At 44.0% G+C, this 18,906-nt stretch overlaps 2 protein-coding genes across 3 annotated transcripts; both read left to right on the top strand.

Moving 5' to 3' along the window:
- Positions 1 to 297: 297 nt before the first annotated feature.
- Positions 298 to 3,512, top strand: LOC308389747 (actin, alpha cardiac muscle 1). The gene is made up of 7 exons (XM_080871271.1): positions 298 to 354; positions 925 to 1,063; positions 1,287 to 1,611; positions 1,704 to 1,865; positions 2,095 to 2,286; positions 2,947 to 3,128; positions 3,201 to 3,512. Exons 2-7 carry the CDS (start codon positions 935 to 937, stop codon positions 3,342 to 3,344), a joined length of 1,134 nt encoding a protein of 377 aa, XP_080727397.1. The 5' UTR covers positions 298 to 354; positions 925 to 934; the 3' UTR covers positions 3,345 to 3,512.
- A 1,230-nt stretch (positions 3,513 to 4,742) lies between these two features.
- On the top strand, positions 4,743 to 7,958 carry LOC308388952 (gap junction delta-2 protein). 2 transcript variants are annotated; one of them, XM_080869995.1, is made up of 2 exons: positions 4,743 to 5,208; positions 5,931 to 7,958. In XM_080869995.1, exons 1-2 carry the CDS (start codon positions 5,138 to 5,140, stop codon positions 6,772 to 6,774), a joined length of 915 nt encoding a protein of 304 aa, XP_080726121.1. In that variant the 5' UTR covers positions 4,743 to 5,137; the 3' UTR covers positions 6,775 to 7,958. The 2 variants fall into 2 exon arrangements, with proteins under 2 accessions (XP_080726121.1, XP_080726122.1); XM_080869996.1 differs by having other exon boundaries at positions 4,743 to 5,648.
- Positions 7,959 to 18,906: the final 10,948 nt, after the last annotated feature.

Here is an 18,906-nt window from a genome sequence, read left to right as displayed (position 1 = left end):
TTCTGTAAGATAGAAATGTGTGACTAGATTAGAACTTTTCCAGACACGGCGATGTTTCTAAATAATCCTACAGTGATTTATCGAGAGGGATCAAAAGAAAGCCTCTCATTGTCTCTTTGTCCGCATCCCTGTCGTCCATAAATGGGGAGCAGGCACAAATGGGGATATCCCTCTACTTGTCATGCCTTTCATGGAGAAGCTGTTGTCAATGGGGCAGTGGGCTACCAAATATGGAGAAGGGGTCGCACTGGTTGGCCCCTTCTCGTGGACACTGTCAGAGTATAAACTGGCGGGGCATGACATTTCAGCACCCCTGGTTTACACACTCAAGAGTCGGCCTCCGGTGCTGATCTGGTGAGTACTCACAGCTGATCAAACGGGAGTGAAAAAATGACAAACACTGGATTTATTACACTAGGATCGATCCAGGACTTTAATGCAAACGGCAATGACCTCCATCTTTTACTTACAAGAATCATTATCTAAATTAAACCGATCATTTCATCAAAAGCGACATGTGGATCATCAACTTCTTTTGTGGATTACAACTGATGCAAAGTCCTAACAACGCTTTTACGCTACACAGCGCTAGTGTTAGTGACTTAAATATCTGAATAAACAACTCTCAAATTCGTGAAATATGTAGTTTGTTATGTGATATATTACATAAAACTAATTTAGTATTATCCATAACCAGTTTCTGGCTTCAGGATCCACCAAAAACGATCTTATGTGTGCTGTTTGCGCTGAACCTATAAAGAGAAGGGAACCTCTTTAATCCCCCAATCAAAAAACAAACAAACAAACAAACAAACAAACAAACAAAACAACAACAACAAAAACCCCCACAACAAAACAAAAAGAACAGGACAACTGTTATCGGAACTAATTGTGCTCGTGCGCGCACCCGCCTGTCTGTTGCAGACCTGCCGCCATGTGTGACGACGAGGAGACTACAGCCCTGGTGTGTGATAACGGTTCTGGACTGGTGAAGGCGGGTTTCGCCGGAGATGACGCACCACGCGCGGTGTTCCCTTCCATTGTTGGTCGCCCACGTCACCAGGTAATTTAAACTGTTCATAAACACAACAGTGGCACTGTAGAGACGTGTATGCATGATTTATACTTAATCAAAAATAATCTCAGGCTTTGCAAGGATAAGCAGAGTTGTGCGTAATTACGCACGCATCTATTGTTTACACTGGAGGAAACCCACCAGCCATGTTTTGTTCTAATCATCAGTAAATCCTTCACTACATCACTTCACCGATTCCTGATGTTTTCAGGGCGTCATGGTTGGTATGGGCCAGAAGGACTCCTACGTCGGGGACGAGGCCCAGAGCAAAAGAGGAATCCTGACACTAAAGTATCCCATCGAACACGGCATCATCACCAACTGGGACGACATGGAGAAAATCTGGCACCACAGCTTTTACAACGAGCTGCGCGTGGCCCCAGAGGAGCACCCCACTCTATTGACAGAAGCCCCCCTCAACCCAAAGGCCAACAGAGAAAAGATGACACAGATCATGTTTGAGACTTTCAATGTCCCCGCAATGTATGTGGCCATCCAGGCAGTGCTGTCCTTGTACGCTTCTGGGCGTACCACAGGTATGACACAGACCTCCGACAGGTGCTGTGCAGCATTTGAGTAGATTAAAAAAAGGTACATTAAATGTTTACATATTCTCTGTTGGCTCTAGGTATTGTCCTTGACTCCGGTGATGGTGTGACCCACAATGTCCCCATCTATGAAGGGTACGCTCTTCCCCACGCCATCATGCGCTTAGACTTGGCCGGCCGTGACCTCACAGATTACCTCATGAAGATCCTGACGGAGCGTGGTTATTCTTTTGTCACAACCGGTGAGTGTAAAGCGTTAGTCACAAATTTCAAACACGGGCGACCTGTAAAGCACTAAAACATCACTCAAACATCATTTACTTTTACTTTACTTTTATTTTGTTTTATTTCAACAATCAACACGGGTATAAAGATACAAAGAATTATTATAACACGGTATCAGAGGAGATATTTATCTTGTGTCCAAAGTACATTTTTTCTGACTACAACGCGCCTGTCTATCTCCGTCAGCTGAACGCGAGATTGTTCGTGACATCAAGGAGAAGCTGTGCTACGTGGCTCTGGACTTTGAAAACGAGATGGCCACCGCCGCCTCATCCTCTTCTCTAGAAAAGAGCTACGAGTTGCCCGACGGCCAGGTCATCACCATCGGCAATGAGCGTTTCCGCTGCCCGGAAACCCTCTTCCAACCCTCATTCATTGGTGCGTAAAAACGAACACAACATCTAAGCACTAATTTAATTGCAGTGACACTGTTGAAATGTCGCGCTGAATTAACTGTAAGTCCCTGCAATAGTCATTCACGTATAGTCTGACCTTCACTGCAATGTACAGACTGTTAAACTCACTTTCTTCTGGTGTAAGGAACGTTTCGATCAGCTCAATTCCTTCCATTGCTGGAACTTGTTACAATATTAATGTGAACCAATCGTGAAGCAGGAGGGGTAGCTGTCAGTCAAAGAATCAGTCTAATATCTGGGTTTTAATATGGCTCTCAATATTTAATGCTTGCTTATAACTGTTAATTATTCCTTACGCCTATTCATAGAATACTACCCCACATTTGTACATGAATTGTTTTCTAAGCATATACACGTCTATTTCTCACATTTTTGACTAACTATGGCAACCAAGTGGAGCTTCAGATATATCCATCACCGATTTACCACCTTATTACCGTTAAATGCATATCAGTTGTCTAAAGCAGTGCCTTCCACTTCACATTGACCTTAGCTCCGCAAACATCAGCTGTTGGCGGAGCTGTCCCTTTCAGCACCTGTTGTGGCAGCTGACCGCGCTGTCAGATGTGTACTTTGCTGCACGAGGTAAAAACCCACTCACTTGTTCTGTGTGTTTGCCAAGGAATGGAATCCGCTGGCATTCACGAAACCACATACAACAGCATCATGAAGTGCGACATTGACATCCGTAAAGACCTGTACGCTAACAACGTTATGTCCGGCGGCACCACCATGTATCCGGGTATCGCTGACCGCATGCAGAAGGAAATCACAGCTCTCGCCCCCAGCACCATGAAGATTAAGGTAACTTAACACACTGTTGAATAACACATTTATTTGTAATTTTCCCAAGTTGACAAACGTGCTTGTGTTTAGATCATCGCCCCCCCTGAGAGGAAATACTCTGTGTGGATCGGCGGCTCCATCCTCGCCTCGCTGTCCACCTTCCAGCAGATGTGGATCAGCAAGCAGGAGTACGACGAGGCTGGACCCTCCATTGTCCACAGGAAGTGCTTCTAAGAGTCCACCTGCCCACCTCCGCATTGCACTCACCCTTTATTACCTCACCCTTTATTACAGCCGAAGTTACGACTAAAAGCAGCAATTCGCGCGTTGCTGTTAATGTTTTTTGTTTACACAAGTGCAATTTTATGTGAAGATGTACAAGTTTATTAATAAACAAACAGCCTGCCCAGCCCCTTTCTTTCCTTCTCTCTTAAGCGCCAAAGCTTTGCCCTTTCATCACGTGACGGATGAGTAAAGGTTATTAAAGATTTGAATTAGAAAAGATTACAGTGAGCGGAGAGGATAAGCCACCTCATGAGAAATTAACCTAGCAAAGTTTCATTTAGTGAAAACGCCACCGTCACGTGACCAGAAAACCACGTCTCCGAGGTTAAGAAATGCAGATATATGGGGACACAAAGTGTTTGAAACCAGCTATAATTTTAATATAAAGAGGTCTGTGTAATAAAGCTCCTATATATGTATATGTATATATACATATACATTTTTTTTTTTGGGGGGGGGGCGCTTTGACTTAACATGTTCTATAAACCACACAATAGTCTAATATTAGCATGAGTACACAGTGCTGTGCCATAGGTTGAAGCCTCGGAGCGTTATACAGGGCGGGGTCACATATTTTGCTTCTATTTTTAAACTTCCACACAAACAGAGAGAGGCAGGCAGACAGGCAGGCTGCCTTGTAAAGCGATTAGCAGCTCGGATGGTACTTTCACTCTGTCACTGTATCCAGAGCATCATCTTTGCCCGAGGTGGAAACAACAGCTACCAACCGGGCAAAGATGACGGCGACATGGGGAGGAATCCTCCGGGTATGTAAAGCTGTCTGCTCCAAGAAAGAAATACTGCCTCCACTTAGCCCATAAAGCTGCATTCGCTTTGTGTTTCAGATATAACCTAGAACCGCAGATAAAACAATAGATTTTGTTAAAACTGATGCAATGTGAAACACTAGGTAGACGCAGCCTGCCTGTAAGTGTGTTTATCTATAAACTAAAACAAAAAAACAAAAAACAAAAACAAAAAAATCCCAGAAAAGTCCCCTTGACCTTGTTCTCAGAACACGGTGCCCCCACAAGCACTGTCCAGAAAATATAGATGTTGCTGTATGTGGCTGCACGTGCAGTTTTGTACCTCAATTTGTTAAGTAACAATACAGTGTACCGGTTTGATTCAAGCAAGCTATGCAAAAATGTATAAACCTTTGATTCTAGCACTCTGGACACCCTAGTCTACAGCAGAGTCCACTGGACGGTGCACGTTATGTCCCAAACTAAGTACCTGGAAATCAGAAACCCTGATACTTCTGGCTGCTCTCCACCGACCTGTCTGCACGTACGTGACGCGTGGGAGGGAGGGGGAAGACTACTTAAAGGCGGATTAACGCTGGCAAGACATTAAATCCAACCTCCCTCCATCCAGACGCAGCGCGCAGCCCATCAAACTGATCTGAAGATCGAAAATAGGAGGGCTTATAGTAATCAGCCCTTCAGACTCTCATGACAAGGAAAAGTGTGGCAACGTTGTGGGAGCGCTCGGCACACACAGCAGGACTGGCGCTGCGCGCTCAGCGCATAACCAACCAGATAGCGCGCAGAGAGAAAGAGAGAGACGAGGACGGTAGCAGCATCCCGTGACGGATGCATTTTTTTTAGCTAAAATTGAGCCTTGTGGAGACTGACAACAGCAATAGACAGAAAGAAGCCGAACGGGAAATAAAACCCTTTCTTTTTGGAGGGATTTGAACACAGTGCCGTTGCGCTCTCGTCTCCTCCGGATGCTCAGAAATGGGGGAATGGACTATACTAGAGAGGCTCCTGGAGGCTGCTGTCCAGCAGCACTCTACTATGATCGGAAGGTAAGATGACCAACAAAAACCAAGATCAACCGAAGAAACGCAGCAGCCTCCAGGATCGTCTTTAGCATGGTTCCCAGTCCCCCGTTTTTGTCTTTTACCTCCAGGATCTTCTGTAGCATGGTGCCCAGTCTTCGTGTCTGTGTTGTGGATTTTTCTGTCTTGTTCCACAGATATCCTTTTTTTGTCGTCGTCGTCGTCCTCCTCCTAAGCGAGACAGCTGAGTAGATCAGTTAACAGCTGTCTCTTCAGAACCTGGGATGGTGCTGCGAAGTTGAAAGCCTTAACTAAAATCCATGTGTCGTTTCATGTGTTCATTCATCCATTTATCCATTTGATGTTTGGTGGTGAGTTTGAGTGGTGGTTGTGCACTCATGGGTGGCAGACAAAGATTGAACGAGAGTCGGCGTTATCACCTCCTTCCATTAACAAAGCACACACAGGTACAGTAACGGCAACACCGATTCCTACATGTCATTCCCATTAAATCATAAAACACACGCTCTATATACAGACGTGACATTATTCATGAGAGAATAACGCTGTTAGAAGCACATAACACGTCAAAGAGCGTCCTGTTCCATCACTGGACAGCTCCCTACACCAACACGCCAGATTTCGACTCCAAGCGCATCAGCCACCGAGGCAGCGCACAACTGAACCACGCTTACAGTAACCGTACATATTCACACGTATTTTCACATTGTTGTTTGCTTGCTTTTTAGGATCCTACTAACAGTGGTGGTCATCTTCCGGATTCTAATCGTAGCGATAGTTGGAGAGACTGTCTATGATGACGAGCAGACCATGTTTGTTTGTAACACCTTGCAACCGGGTTGCAACCAGGCATGCTACGACAAGGCATTCCCCATTTCACACATTAGATATTGGGTTTTTCAAATCATCATGGTGTGCACTCCGAGCCTTTGCTTTATCACATACTCGGTGCATCAGTCGGCCAAGCAGAAGGAGCGGCGCTACTCAACAGTCTATCTGACACTAGATAAGGATCAAGATTCGCTGAAACGAGACGAGAGCAAAAAGATAAAGAACACCATTGTTAATGGAGTACTTCAGAACACAGAGAACTCCACCAAAGAAGCCGAGCCAGACTGTTTAGAAGTCAAAGAGATCCCCAATTCGGCCATGAGAACTACAAAGTCCAAAATGAGGAGGCAAGAGGGCATCTCCAGGTTTTACATCATCCAGGTGGTTTTCAGAAACGCGCTGGAAATAGGCTTTTTGGTGGGTCAGTATTTCTTGTATGGATTCAACGTCCCCTCGGTGTATGAATGTGATCGCTACCCCTGCATAAAAGATGTCGAGTGCTACGTCTCCAGACCCACGGAGAAGACGGTGTTCCTGGTCTTCATGTTCGCTGTCAGTGGGTTTTGTGTGGTGTTGAACCTGGCAGAACTCAATCACTTGGGCTGGCGGAAAATCAAAACGGCCGTGCGAGGCGTGCAGGCTCGGCGAAAGTCCATTTATGAAATCAGAAATAAGGACTTGCCAAGGATGAGTGTGCCTAATTTTGGCCGCACTCAATCCAGTGACTCAGCTTATGTGTAACACACGTGGAAAAAAAAACATGTAAAAAACAAAAAACAAAAACCATGATGGACATGATGGACAGCTGTGCACGCCGAATTCGTGTCATGACTTAAAGAGTGGGCAATTTTTTTTTTAATTTGTTGGTCTTTGACAGACTTCATGGCAAGCGTGGATTACACGTTTGTTTACTTATTTATTCTTGCACTGATGCAACTTTTTAGTAACGTTTATACTCTGTAGGATGGTAAACGGAGACCATGTTAACGTGTTCACATATTTACTCTGGGGCTGTTCTGCTGTACTTGAAGAGAGTAAATGCAAAAATAATTGCACTAAGAGGTGAACACTTGAGAGCCTGACCTTATCCAAATGTGCTACTGACCTGACGGTGTTTTTAAGACATTTTCTTTCAACCTGTTTTGTTTTTGGCACCAACCTAATTAAATGGCACCATACAAAGGAAAAAAAATCAACCACCCAGATTTATATATAAATATAGATATATAAATCCTTACTGACTATGGTTCAGCGTAGATAAAACACATAAAGCTTACTTCATGTTTTTTTTTGTTGCCTGTGTTGCACCACTGACCTTAACACATGTATCCATTCCACTGCTTAATAGCTAACTTGCAAAACAGTATCTGGTGAATTTGCTGCAAAACGCTAACGTCTGTGATTTCCTTAATTTATGACACACCAAAGCGCCCACTGCTTTTATTTGTGAAGTGTTTTCTTGCTTTTGTGTAATCAAGTGCCATACTTGTATATAGACATAATATATATATATATAGATATGTATACATATGAATATATAAATATATAATAATCATCATGAAAGCCGATTCCCTGCTTGGATTATGCTAAATACCGCCTAATTTCTTATTTGCTTTAAATGTATTTGTTGTGATTTAAACGAAAAAGAAAAGAGATATAAAATTTTATCTGTTTTATTTTGCAAATGACTGGAAGAAGAAATGAAGTGCTACTCTTTTTTTATATACAAGAAATGTCTCTCCCCAAACCGAGCTGATAAAAACTGAAAAATAGCACAAAATTGAAATTTTTATCAAAGAACGGGCAATAGAAATCTGCTCTGGTGCTACAGTTTTTCATAGAATGGTTTTAAAATGTAACCGAAACAGATCAGAAAAAAAACTAACATCTTTTTTTTTCTGTGGAAAATAAAAGTGGGATTAATGTACACCAGAAATGTGTGAGGTGCAGTACTTTGTGTCCGCTGCTGGAGCTTGTTTGGAGCTGACCTATCACACAGATATCCAGTGGAAGTTTTGCCTTGGTGCAGTGAAGAATTAAGCCACACCCACTTAGTTAAAAAAAAAAAGGAGGAAAAAAAGGAAAAGAAAAACCTACCGCAGGACACACCTTGTGCAGGATCTCACCAATCTGCAATGTGTTGCAACACTGATGCTGCTTCCACGAGGCGCATCAATACTTATGCTACATAAAGAAGTGGCCTGGGGGAACTTTTAGTCTATATGACATGCATCAAATCAGACACTGGCCTCAGCTCTGACAGAGTGTTTGGGTGATATATTACTGAGCAAACTGTTGTGAGAATTTACTTGTAATATTCAGGGATGAGAAAAGCTGATCATTATTCTGAATGCTGAAAGAGCTGCCCTTTCTCTGCTCATCCCTTCTCCTCTTATTTAAGGAAAGCAAGCAGCCTGAGCTGAGGGGAGCCTTTGTGTGCATCTTCTGAAGGTCAGAGTGAAAACAAAGATGGGAAAGGGGGTGGGGGGTGGGCACATACAGTTACAGACGAATTTTTGCAGCTCACCGTTGCAGGTGATCTGGGAAAAGGCTGGTCCCTTCTCATCTAGGATGACTCTGCAAAGCTGGGTGTAATCAAAGAGGAAGGGCAGCCACACATCCATCTCCTTCTCAGCAGGGACTAAAGATTTCTTTCTAAATCCTGAAGTTAAAAAAATGAAAAAAGAGAAGAAATGAAAAGAAAGAAGAGCTGTTTGCCACTTTAACTCAGCAAAGTGCAGTTTACAGCTGTGTGCATTTGTATCGCTCTCTTTTTTTGCATTTAATTTTGCCACAAAAAAAATCAAATCAAATGAAAAGTTAAAGTATAAAAAAATATAAGTTAAAGTATCTCCAGAAACAAACAAAGGAATGGGATGCTATTGTTTTATTTAATTTCTTGCAATACTTTACCTGGTTTCAAAATCTAGCCATAGAGCAAAATTATTGGGGTATGTTGGAATGCAATTACGCATGCTGTTTTGCATTTACATCATATGAATGTTGCAGGTCTCAGCGGAGATTACGTTGCGCATGTGTTGTCTGCATTTTTGTGGTCATGGCAGCCAGGCTACCAATCACATAGAGAGTGTTTGCCCGGTGATCTGACAAATGCACATGACATATATCTTGTGGGAGATTAAACATCTGAGACAATATAGGTGCACTGCATATGGAGACCAAGTAATCTCAACGATATATGCATTTATCTGCTGGCCTCAGCCACCCCGACAACTGCAGTAGAACAAAATAAGGGCATATGCGAGCTATTTTTAAAACTCTAAGTCAAAACACTGTGGGAACACCTCTAATTTCATGTGATTGCAGAAATTAGAAACTAGCAATATACTGTAGAGCAGTTGGTGAGAGGTAAGTGACGGAGGTGAGAGGTAAGTGACGGAAGTGATGTTGTAGGTGACGTCAGACGCCGGAGATTTTGGCGGAGAAAAAGCAAATGGTAGCATAGAGTTTAACAAAGGTTTTCCAAGCTTCAGTATTACCAAATATACTAATCAATTGTCATATAACTAACAACATCTGTTTTATCATCTCTAACACCCTGGAGGACAACGGGGAGAGTTTAGACGCTCTCCAAGATTACATCGACCGCTGTTTTCAAGATTTAGTAATGCATAAGGCCCAGAGTGCATCTTCCCCGGCCAAAATCGAGACGCCGTCATCGAAGAGAAGTCGCCAGGCAGACTCCCCCGGTACAACATCGCCTGCCGGCAAAGACATCGCAGAAATCCTGGAGTCCATCGACAAGCGATTGTCCAGTTTCGATGCGAGGCTGTCCCTGGTGGAGATCTTACACCGGGAATTTAAATCTCTGAGAGAATCCCTGGAATTCAGCCAGCGGCAGGTGGAAACGCTTGCCGCTGAAAATGCCACGCTACGGGAGTCGGTTAAATCTCTCACCGATAACGTGACCCAGCTAAACATTGAAAATAAAAAAATAAAAGAGTCCGTTATCGATCTACAAGCCCGTAGCATGAGAGATAATCTTGTGTTTTCTGGTATTCCAGAAACTGCCGGAGAGGACGCAGAGGCAACGGTGAAAAGCTTCATTAAAATCCACCTGAAGCTGCCGGAGGACACCGTAAAGAACATCGACTTCGATAGAGTACATCGCTTGGGGGGCGCGCGGTCGCGGACCGGGAGACCACGGCCTATTGTGGCCAAATTCAGCCAATTCAAACAAAAGGAACAGGTGAAGAGTCGCGGCAGAGAGCTGAAAGGAACGGACTTCAGCGTGAACGACCAGTTCCCCAAAGAGATCCTGGAACGACGCAAGGTCCTGTTCCCAGTTCGACGTAGCTTTATCCAGAAAGGCTCCCGTGCTGTCATCGCCGTGGACCGGCTCTACGTGGACGGACAGCTGTACCGCGACCCCGGCACCACACCGTGGTTATACTGACTGCACTCCAGATAAGAACCCGCTACACTCTTTTCTTATTCATTCACACTTTCTCCTTTAAAATGTGTTTAACCTAGTAATATCAGTAGGATGTCATAGCAGATATAACACCGTCACCCTCCGTCATTGCTTTAATTGGAATGTTTCCGTTTCGTCTCTTTTTTTTTGTTGTCGCTCACAGTTCATGTGGTTTCTTTCTTTCTCTTGTCTTTCACTGCTGTGGTCACCTACTTCCCCACTCACCTACAAACAACACCCTCTATTTCTACATATTTTCACAACACGATCACGCAAACACATCAGCTCAACGGCAGCACATTCACAACAGCCTCACAGCACGCACAGACTTGCAGGACACATAAGCAAGCCACGCTTGTTCATATTAGTGAATATTCACACACATAGTCAGACTTATGGAGTCTCTCACCACACTTCTTTTTCTCTTTCTATTTACAAACAAGGGATGTTTCCATATTCTCTCCACCTGTCTAAACGAAACACCCAGCATACATCATTAGACATACACGCACAATTAAGGGCATGCTGAGGTTTGTCACATGGAATGTAAATGGAGCTGGCACCAGAGGAAAGAGGTTAAAAATATTTAACCAGCTTAAAAAACTACAGGCAGATGTTGTTTTATTACAAGAAACTCACAAACCTGTCACAGGTTTAAATGAACTTAAAACACCTGAGTTTCCTAACGTGTTTGCAGCCGGTTATAATTCTAGACAACGGGGAGTAGCAATTTTAATACATAAAAATGTTAATTTTACAGTACTCGATACAGTTATAGATCCAGAGGGTAGATTTCTAATTATTAAACTATCAATATTGAACAAAAAACTATGTATTGTTAGTATATATGGTCCAAATGTTGATGAACCCTCATTCTTCCACGGTTTTTTTAGTGCACTCTCTGAACACCTTGATTGCACACTCATTCTTGGCGGTGACCTCAACCTTGGACTAAATGAAGAAATGGATAGGCTCAACACAACAGGAACTCAGCGTAATTGGCAGTCCACAAATATAATCAAACAGTATATGAACGACTTTGGTCTTTGCGATGCATGGCGCTCTCTTCACCCCACCAGTAAGGAATATACTTTTTTCTCGCATGTTCATCACTCTTACTCTCGTCTGGATTATTTTTTGGTCAGCAGCTCACTGCTGTGTGACATTTCAGACACTGAGATTCATCCTATAGCTGTCAGCGATCATGCTCCTGTATCTTTAACACTAATGCACAAGAATAATACTACGCCAAGTAAAAACTGGAGATTTAATATATCACTACTTAAAGATGAAGACTTTATTAAATACTTTAAAAAGGAATGGACTTCATATTTAGACTTTAATGACACTCCCGGAATATCTGCTTCTGTTCTATGGGAAGCAGGGAAAGCTGTGATGAGAGGTAAAATAATTTCTTTCTCATCACACAAAAAGAAAGAAGAAAACAAAAATATTCAGGAATTAGAAAAAAACATCAAATCACTAGAAGAAGCCTACGCGTCCCACCAAGATCAGGAAACATTGAACAAAATATGCAAAACAAAACTAGAATTAAATGAAACTATTAATAAAAAAACACAATTCCTTATACAAAGACTTCGCTTGCAGAATTTTGAACACAGTAACAAATCAGGTCGATTTCTAGCTAACCAGTTAAAAATAAATAAAGAAAAAACAACTATATGTGCTGCTAAAGATTTATCGGGGAACACAATATATGACCCTGGAAGAATAAACAACATTTTTAGGGATTTCTATGAAACTTTATACTCACCACAAATAAACCCATCTAAAAATGAAATTGATCTGTTTCTTGACAACGTAACTCTTCCAAAATTACTAGACAGTCAAGCAATGGAATTGGATTCGCCACTGACGCCAAGTGAACTCCAGGAAGCCCTGATAAGTATGCCCAATAATAAGGCTCCAGGTCCAGACGGCTTCCCTGCAGAATTCTACAAAGAATTCTGGACAATTTTGGCACCAGTACTCCACAGCATGTTGCAGGAAATCGAGGAAAAGGGCAGACTACCACCAAATATGAATTCTGCCAACATTAGTCTCCTGCTAAAACCAGGCAAAGACCCTTTATTTCCCTCAAGCTATCGTCCAATTTCTCTTTTAAATGTAGACCTTAAAATAATCTGCAAAGCTCTCTCAAAGAGATTAGAGAAAATGACCCCCCTCTTAATTCATCCTGACCAAACTGGTTTCATAAAAGGTCGGCACTCCTCAACAAACACTCGTAGATTACTTAATTTAATAGACTACTCATACGATAAAAACATCGAAGCCATAATATTATCTCTAGATGCAGAAAAAGCATTTGACAGAGTTAATTGGAAATTTTTATTCGCAACTTTACACAAATTTGGTTTTGGAAACTCTTTCATAAACTGGATAAGAATATTATACAATTCCCCAACGGCTCGTATCAGAACAAATGACCAGACATCCTCCAGCTTCTGTCTCCTGAGGGGCACCAGACAGGGATGCCCACTCTCCCCCTCACTTTTTGCAATTTTTATCGAACCTCTAGCAGCAGCATTTAGACAGGCTACAACAATTAAGGGCATAAAATGTAAGAACATAGAACATAAAATCAGTCTCTATGCGGATGATGTGTTGCTTTTTCTGCAAAACACACAAACCAACCTCTCTGAGGTAATTACTTTAATAAACTGGTTTTCAAGAGTTTCAGATTATTCAATTAACTGGCCAAAATCTACAGTTCTCCCCATTAACTGCTCCTTCCATAATTCTTCCTCTGCCCCACTGCAATCCGGAAACATTAAATATTTAGGTATTAATATCTCTCCTAAGCTTTCAGACTTAACTAAACTAAACCACATCCCACTTCTAAAGAAAGTAGAAGGCGATCTGACTAGATGGAAATCTTTACCCATATCACTCATGGGAAGGGTCGCCACTATAAAAATGATGATCTTGCCAAAAATAAATTACTTATTTTTGATGATCCCTAACAAACCATCACAAGATTGGTTCAGATCTCTGGATTCATATATTTCCAAATTCCTTTGGAAAGATAAACCCCCGCGTATTAGCTTAAAAACGCTACAAAGAACCAAGGATAGAGGAGGATTAGATCTGCCTAATTTTCACCAATACTTCTTAGCCAACAGGCTTCAGTTCATCTCAGAATGGTTAAAACATACCTTCTTAGTTGAGCCCTGGCTAGATGTTGAACAGGCACTATGCAAGGATCTAGAGATTTCAGACCTACCATTTATTAGCTCAAACATCAAAAGACATGAATGCTTTAAAAGTATCAACATCAGCTTTTCTCTAACAGCATGGTGGGAGTTTCTAAAAATAACGGAGTCTTCATTAATCCCATGCAAACGTACACCTATCTGGAATAACCCTGACATATTACAAAACAATAATATGATTAATTTCCCAGAATGGAGTTGTAAAGGAATTAAATACTTAGAACATATATTAGAGGGAACAGAATTTATTCCATTTGACAGACTAGTTGAACAATATGGGATCAACAAGACAAGGTTTTTAGAATATCAACAAATTAAATCCATAGTAAAAAAGAAATTTAACCTCAGTCAAGTTGAATTACAAACACCACTAAGTGCGGCACATTTTCTTACTCTTAAATCCCCCAAATTATTATCTAAAATATACAGAACACTTTCTAAATTAGATGAATCAATATCCCTTCCTACTGCAAAGTGGGAAGCAGATTTATCAGTCAACCTAGACCAAAACTTCTGGTCTCAGATTTGCTTAAAAACTTTTAAATTAATTAAAAATCCCAGTCTGCAATTAATACAATACAAAATACTTCATAGAGTGCACTATACAGGTCATCGGATGTTCAAGATGGGCTTTACATCTTCCAACAACTGCTCACACTGTCAAGGCAATACACCAGACAATTACATCCACGCTCTTTGGTTCTGTCCACCAGTGCAAAAGTTTTGGCGCGAGATATGTGAAGACTTATCAAAATGTCTGAAATGTAACATTCCAACCTCCCCCTTAGTGTGTTTGTTGGGCAGCTTAGATAATGTCACTTCAGAAAAGAATATAGCCCATATGATCTTCACTGCCCTATGCATAGCCAAGAAAACAGTCCTCATGAACTGGAAAAATAAAAATAATCTTAATTCTAACCAATATAGAAATTATCTATTAGATTACATTAGTCTTGACACAGCCTCTGCCACCACATCAGATCAATTGCTCTGGGCCCCTTTTATCAGCTCCATCACCTAGTGGGGGTGGGGGGTCATAGTTTGGTCCCGCCTTCACTGTTGTGATTGGTGAGGGGGTAGGGACAGGCTTAGGGCGTCGGGGGGTTCCCCGGAGGCATCTTCCTTGGGGGGCTCAACCCGGGGTAGCGGTCACGTCCGGTTGAGGGCTCTGTTGGCTCTCAGGTGACTGTTTCCTCGCGGCTGCGTGCAGCGGGGCTAGGGGAGGGTCTGTGCTGACGGACGTGGGTTACTGACCTGGCAACCTGGCTGCCCCTGGGTGGGTCCGGGATGGGCGTGGGGTTCTGGGGGTGCTCCGTCTCTGGGCGGGGGCCCGGGCCGGGCCTCGGGGGCTCGGGTCCTGGTTGGTGTGTTGCCGGGGTTGTGGGCGGGTGGGTGCATGGGGGCCCGGCCCTGGAGCAGGGTGCCGCCGGTGCATCGAGCCGCCTGGGGGGCTCTTCAACTGGTGGGGGGGATGGTCACATCTGGCAGGAGCTTTCTTCTCTCAGGAACTCTCTGCAGGAGGGGGAGATACAGGAGAGGTGGAGGAAGATCTCAGCCTGGGCGTTTACCGTCTTATGTAGTCTGGAAGATGTGTGGTTGGTGGGGTGGGTGCAGTTTTCTCTGTGGTGGGGTTGGGTGGACTGTCCAGGGCTCTGTGGAGCCGGGGGGCGCTACTGCACTGGGCCCCGGTCTGATGGGCCTGGGCCCCCCTTCCCTGGCGGGTCGCGGAGGGTGGGAGTGCCTACTGGGGTCAGCGGGGGAGCTGGCCCCAGGGAGGGGTCTCTTGCCCCTCCCTTCCTTCCCTCCCCATCTCCAGCTGCCTCCCTCTTCCCGCTCCTCCACAACCACCCACACATGCAGGGCCTTGGAGTGGGGGTATGTCACCAGGGTGCAGAGGAGGCTACCCCCCCCCCTGTCCCCTTCTGGCTGCCTCTGCCTCAATTTTATCCCACATCTTAGACATTCACATTATTCACACTCTCATTACACATACATATAGGATCTTGGGGGTGGGCACAATCACGGAGTCCAAATCACCATCAGGGTGTATACCTCACCCCTGACGTCGTTGCCCACCTCTCAATTTTAAATACACTTAGTCATTGAGGGTTAGCAGGAGGGACTATGCGCTTACCTGCTGCTCCTTGGCAGGTAGCTCCATGCCCTCCTGGGTTTTAATTGCACCTTAGAACACATATGCATCAACACTACAATGAGCGGGTGGAGGGAGGTTTGGAGTCTTCTCCCACCCCCATTCTCTGCGGCCTGCTGGAGCGGGAGGGCTAGTAGGAGGAGTTGGCCGTCCGACTGCGGTCTGGGGTGTGGGGCCTCCCTGCTGCTGCGGAGTCGGGGTGGTCTGCCTCTCCCCACCGCAGGGAAAAGGGTAACACCACCTGGGTCTGGGTGCAATTCCCCCCTCCAGGGGCAAGGGTACCTAGACCCGGTTTGTAGAGTACGCTTGGGGAGTGTGATTGTGTGTACAGCGTCTCTTTATGTCTGTCTCCACGTTGGTTGAGTGTGGAGTGAGTGCATATGAGAGCATGAGGGTGGGAATGGATGTTTGTGCCTGTGTGTGCCTGTATGTCTGTGTCTATATGTCAGGTTGGGTATCAGACGCCACCTCTCTGGGGACACCTCAGGCCCTCCAAGGTTTGGAGGCCTATCTCCACCCACCACCACTTCCCCTGCCGGTGGCGGACTCCCTCAGGTGTCGGTGTGTTGGTGGTTCTTTGTGTCTGGGGGTGGGCGTCCGGGTACACACCGGCTCACTCCTTGGCGGCCGCTTGTCGGGGCCTGGGGCCTGGGGCTCGCTCGGGCCCCCTTTGGAGGTGGGGTGCCCCCGGCCTCTCGGCCTAGGGCTCGGTCACTCAGGCGCAGCTGGGGGCCGGCGGAGCTCACGGGCGCGTCACTGCAACCCCCCCTGGCTTCTGCTCCGCGGCTGCTGAGTGAGCCCTCATCTGGGACTCTCCTCAGCTCTTACTGGAACAGTGGCGCGGCTGCCCCTCTGTTGGTCTTCCATGGTCTCTTGTGTTCTGGGGGCCTCTGGATGTCTGGAGTTTTGATCTCCTCCATACCCGCTTCACACCCTGGAGGACGGGGCTGAGGCCCCCCCACACTCCCTAGCAGATCATTACATGGAGAAACCTTTGGAATGCAAGCATGCTGATCCACACAGGTATGCACACATGGGTATTCACAGACGCGGACTAAAGCTTTCTTGGCTGCTGCCTCAAAGCACACTGTGCGCTGTCTATCTTGCGTGCTGCACAATATTGTTTATTACTTAGTAAATACTGATATCTATGACTAGCTAGTTTATTGTGATGGTGCTTTGTTTTCTCTATTATTATGTTGCTCTTTGTTGTTTGCTGTCTCCTCTGTTTGTTTGTTTGTTTGTTTGTTTTTTTTTTCTCCATACAGGTGACCCAGGAGTTTTTTTTTTTTTTTTTTTTTTTTTTTTGTCTCTCTTCCCCCCCCTTCTCACCGTCTCTTCTCCCCTTTGGTTTTCTTTCTTTCTCTCCCCCTCTCTCTCTCATTCATTCCCCCTGTCCTATTTATTAAAAAAAAAAAAAAAAAAAATGACAAAGGATGAACTGAAGCTCTGCCATCACGTAATGTCGCATACTGCTGTTTCTGATGTCATTTGAAAAAAAAAAAGAAAGAAAAAAAAAAAAAAAAAAAAAAAAAAAAAAGGAGGAAAAAAAGGAAAAGAAAAACCTACCGCAGGACACACCTTGTGCAGGATCTCACCAATCTGCAATGTGTTGCAACACTGATGCTGCTTCCACGAGGCGCATCAATACTTATGCTACATAAAGAAGTGGCCTGGGGGAACTTTTAGTCTATATGACATGCATCAAATCAGACACTGGCCTCAGCTCTGACAGAGTGTTTGGGTGATATATTACTGAGCAAACTGTTGTGAGAATTTACTTGTAATATTCAGGGATGAGAAAAGCTGATCATTATTCTGAATGCTGAAAGAGCTGCCCTTTCTCTGCTCATCCCTTCTCCTCTTATTTAAGGAAAGCAAGCAGCCTGAGCTGAGGGGAGCCTTTGTGTGCATCTTCTGAAGGTCAGAGTGAAAACAAAGATGGGAAAGGGGGTGGGGGGTGGGCACATACAGTTACAGACGAATTTTTGCAGCTCACCGTTGCAGGTGATCTGGGAAAAGGCTGGTCCCTTCTCATCTAGGATGACTCTGCAAAGCTGGGTGTAATCAAAGAGGAAGGGCAGCCACACATCCATCTCCTTCTCAGCAGGGACTAAAGATTTCTTTCTAAATCCTGAAGTTAAAAAAATGAAAAAAGAGAAGAAATGAAAAGAAAGAAGAGCTGTTTGCCACTTTAACTCAGCAAAGTGCAGTTTACAGCTGTGTGCATTTGTATCGCTCTCTTTTTTTGCATTTAATTTTGCCACAAAAAAAATCAAATCAAATGAAAAGTTAAAGTATAAAAAAATATAAGTTAAAGTATCTCCAGAAACAAACAAAGGAATGGGATGCTATTGTTTTATTTAATTTCTTGCAATACTTTACCTGGTTTCAAAATCTAGCCATAGAGCAAAATTATTGGGGTATGTTGGAATGCAATTACGCATGCTGTTTTGCATTTACATCATATGAATGTTGCAGGTCTCAGCGGAGATTACGTTGCGCATGTGTTGTCTGCATTTTTGTGGTCATGGCAGCCAGGCTACCAATCACATAGAGAGTGTTTGCCCGGTGATCTGACAAATGCACATGACATATATCTTGTGGGAGATTAAACATCTGAGACAATATAGGTGCACTGCATATGGAGACCAAGTAATCTCAACGATATATGCATTTATCTGCTGGCCTCAGCCACCCCGACAACTGCAGTAGAACAAAATAAGGGCATATGCGAGCTATTTTTAAAACTCTAAGTCAAAACACTGTGGGAACACCTCTAATTTCATGTGATTGCAGATGCACAGGTTGAAGGCAGGGGTTTTTAGAGTCCCATTTCCCTCTTTAATGTGAGTCACAGACAAAGAATCACCCTTATATTAAAGGGAAGGTCTTCTCCCTAGGCTGTATACTGTGGGAGAGGAAGGCTCTCATCTCATAAACAAAGGGATTTATTATGAGCATTGTGGGCCTCTTCATCATAACTCTGCCACCTTGCTTCTTGATAAAAATAAACCATGTGCTGCACATGCACAGATATCAGAGATGTAAGA

This window comes from Rhamphochromis sp. 'chilingali', assembly GCF_963969265.1.
Source record: "Rhamphochromis sp. 'chilingali' genome assembly, chromosome: 21".
Taxonomy (NCBI): domain Eukaryota; kingdom Metazoa; phylum Chordata; class Actinopteri; order Cichliformes; family Cichlidae; genus Rhamphochromis; species Rhamphochromis sp. 'chilingali'.
This window is presented reverse-complemented; position numbering and strand designations above follow the sequence as displayed.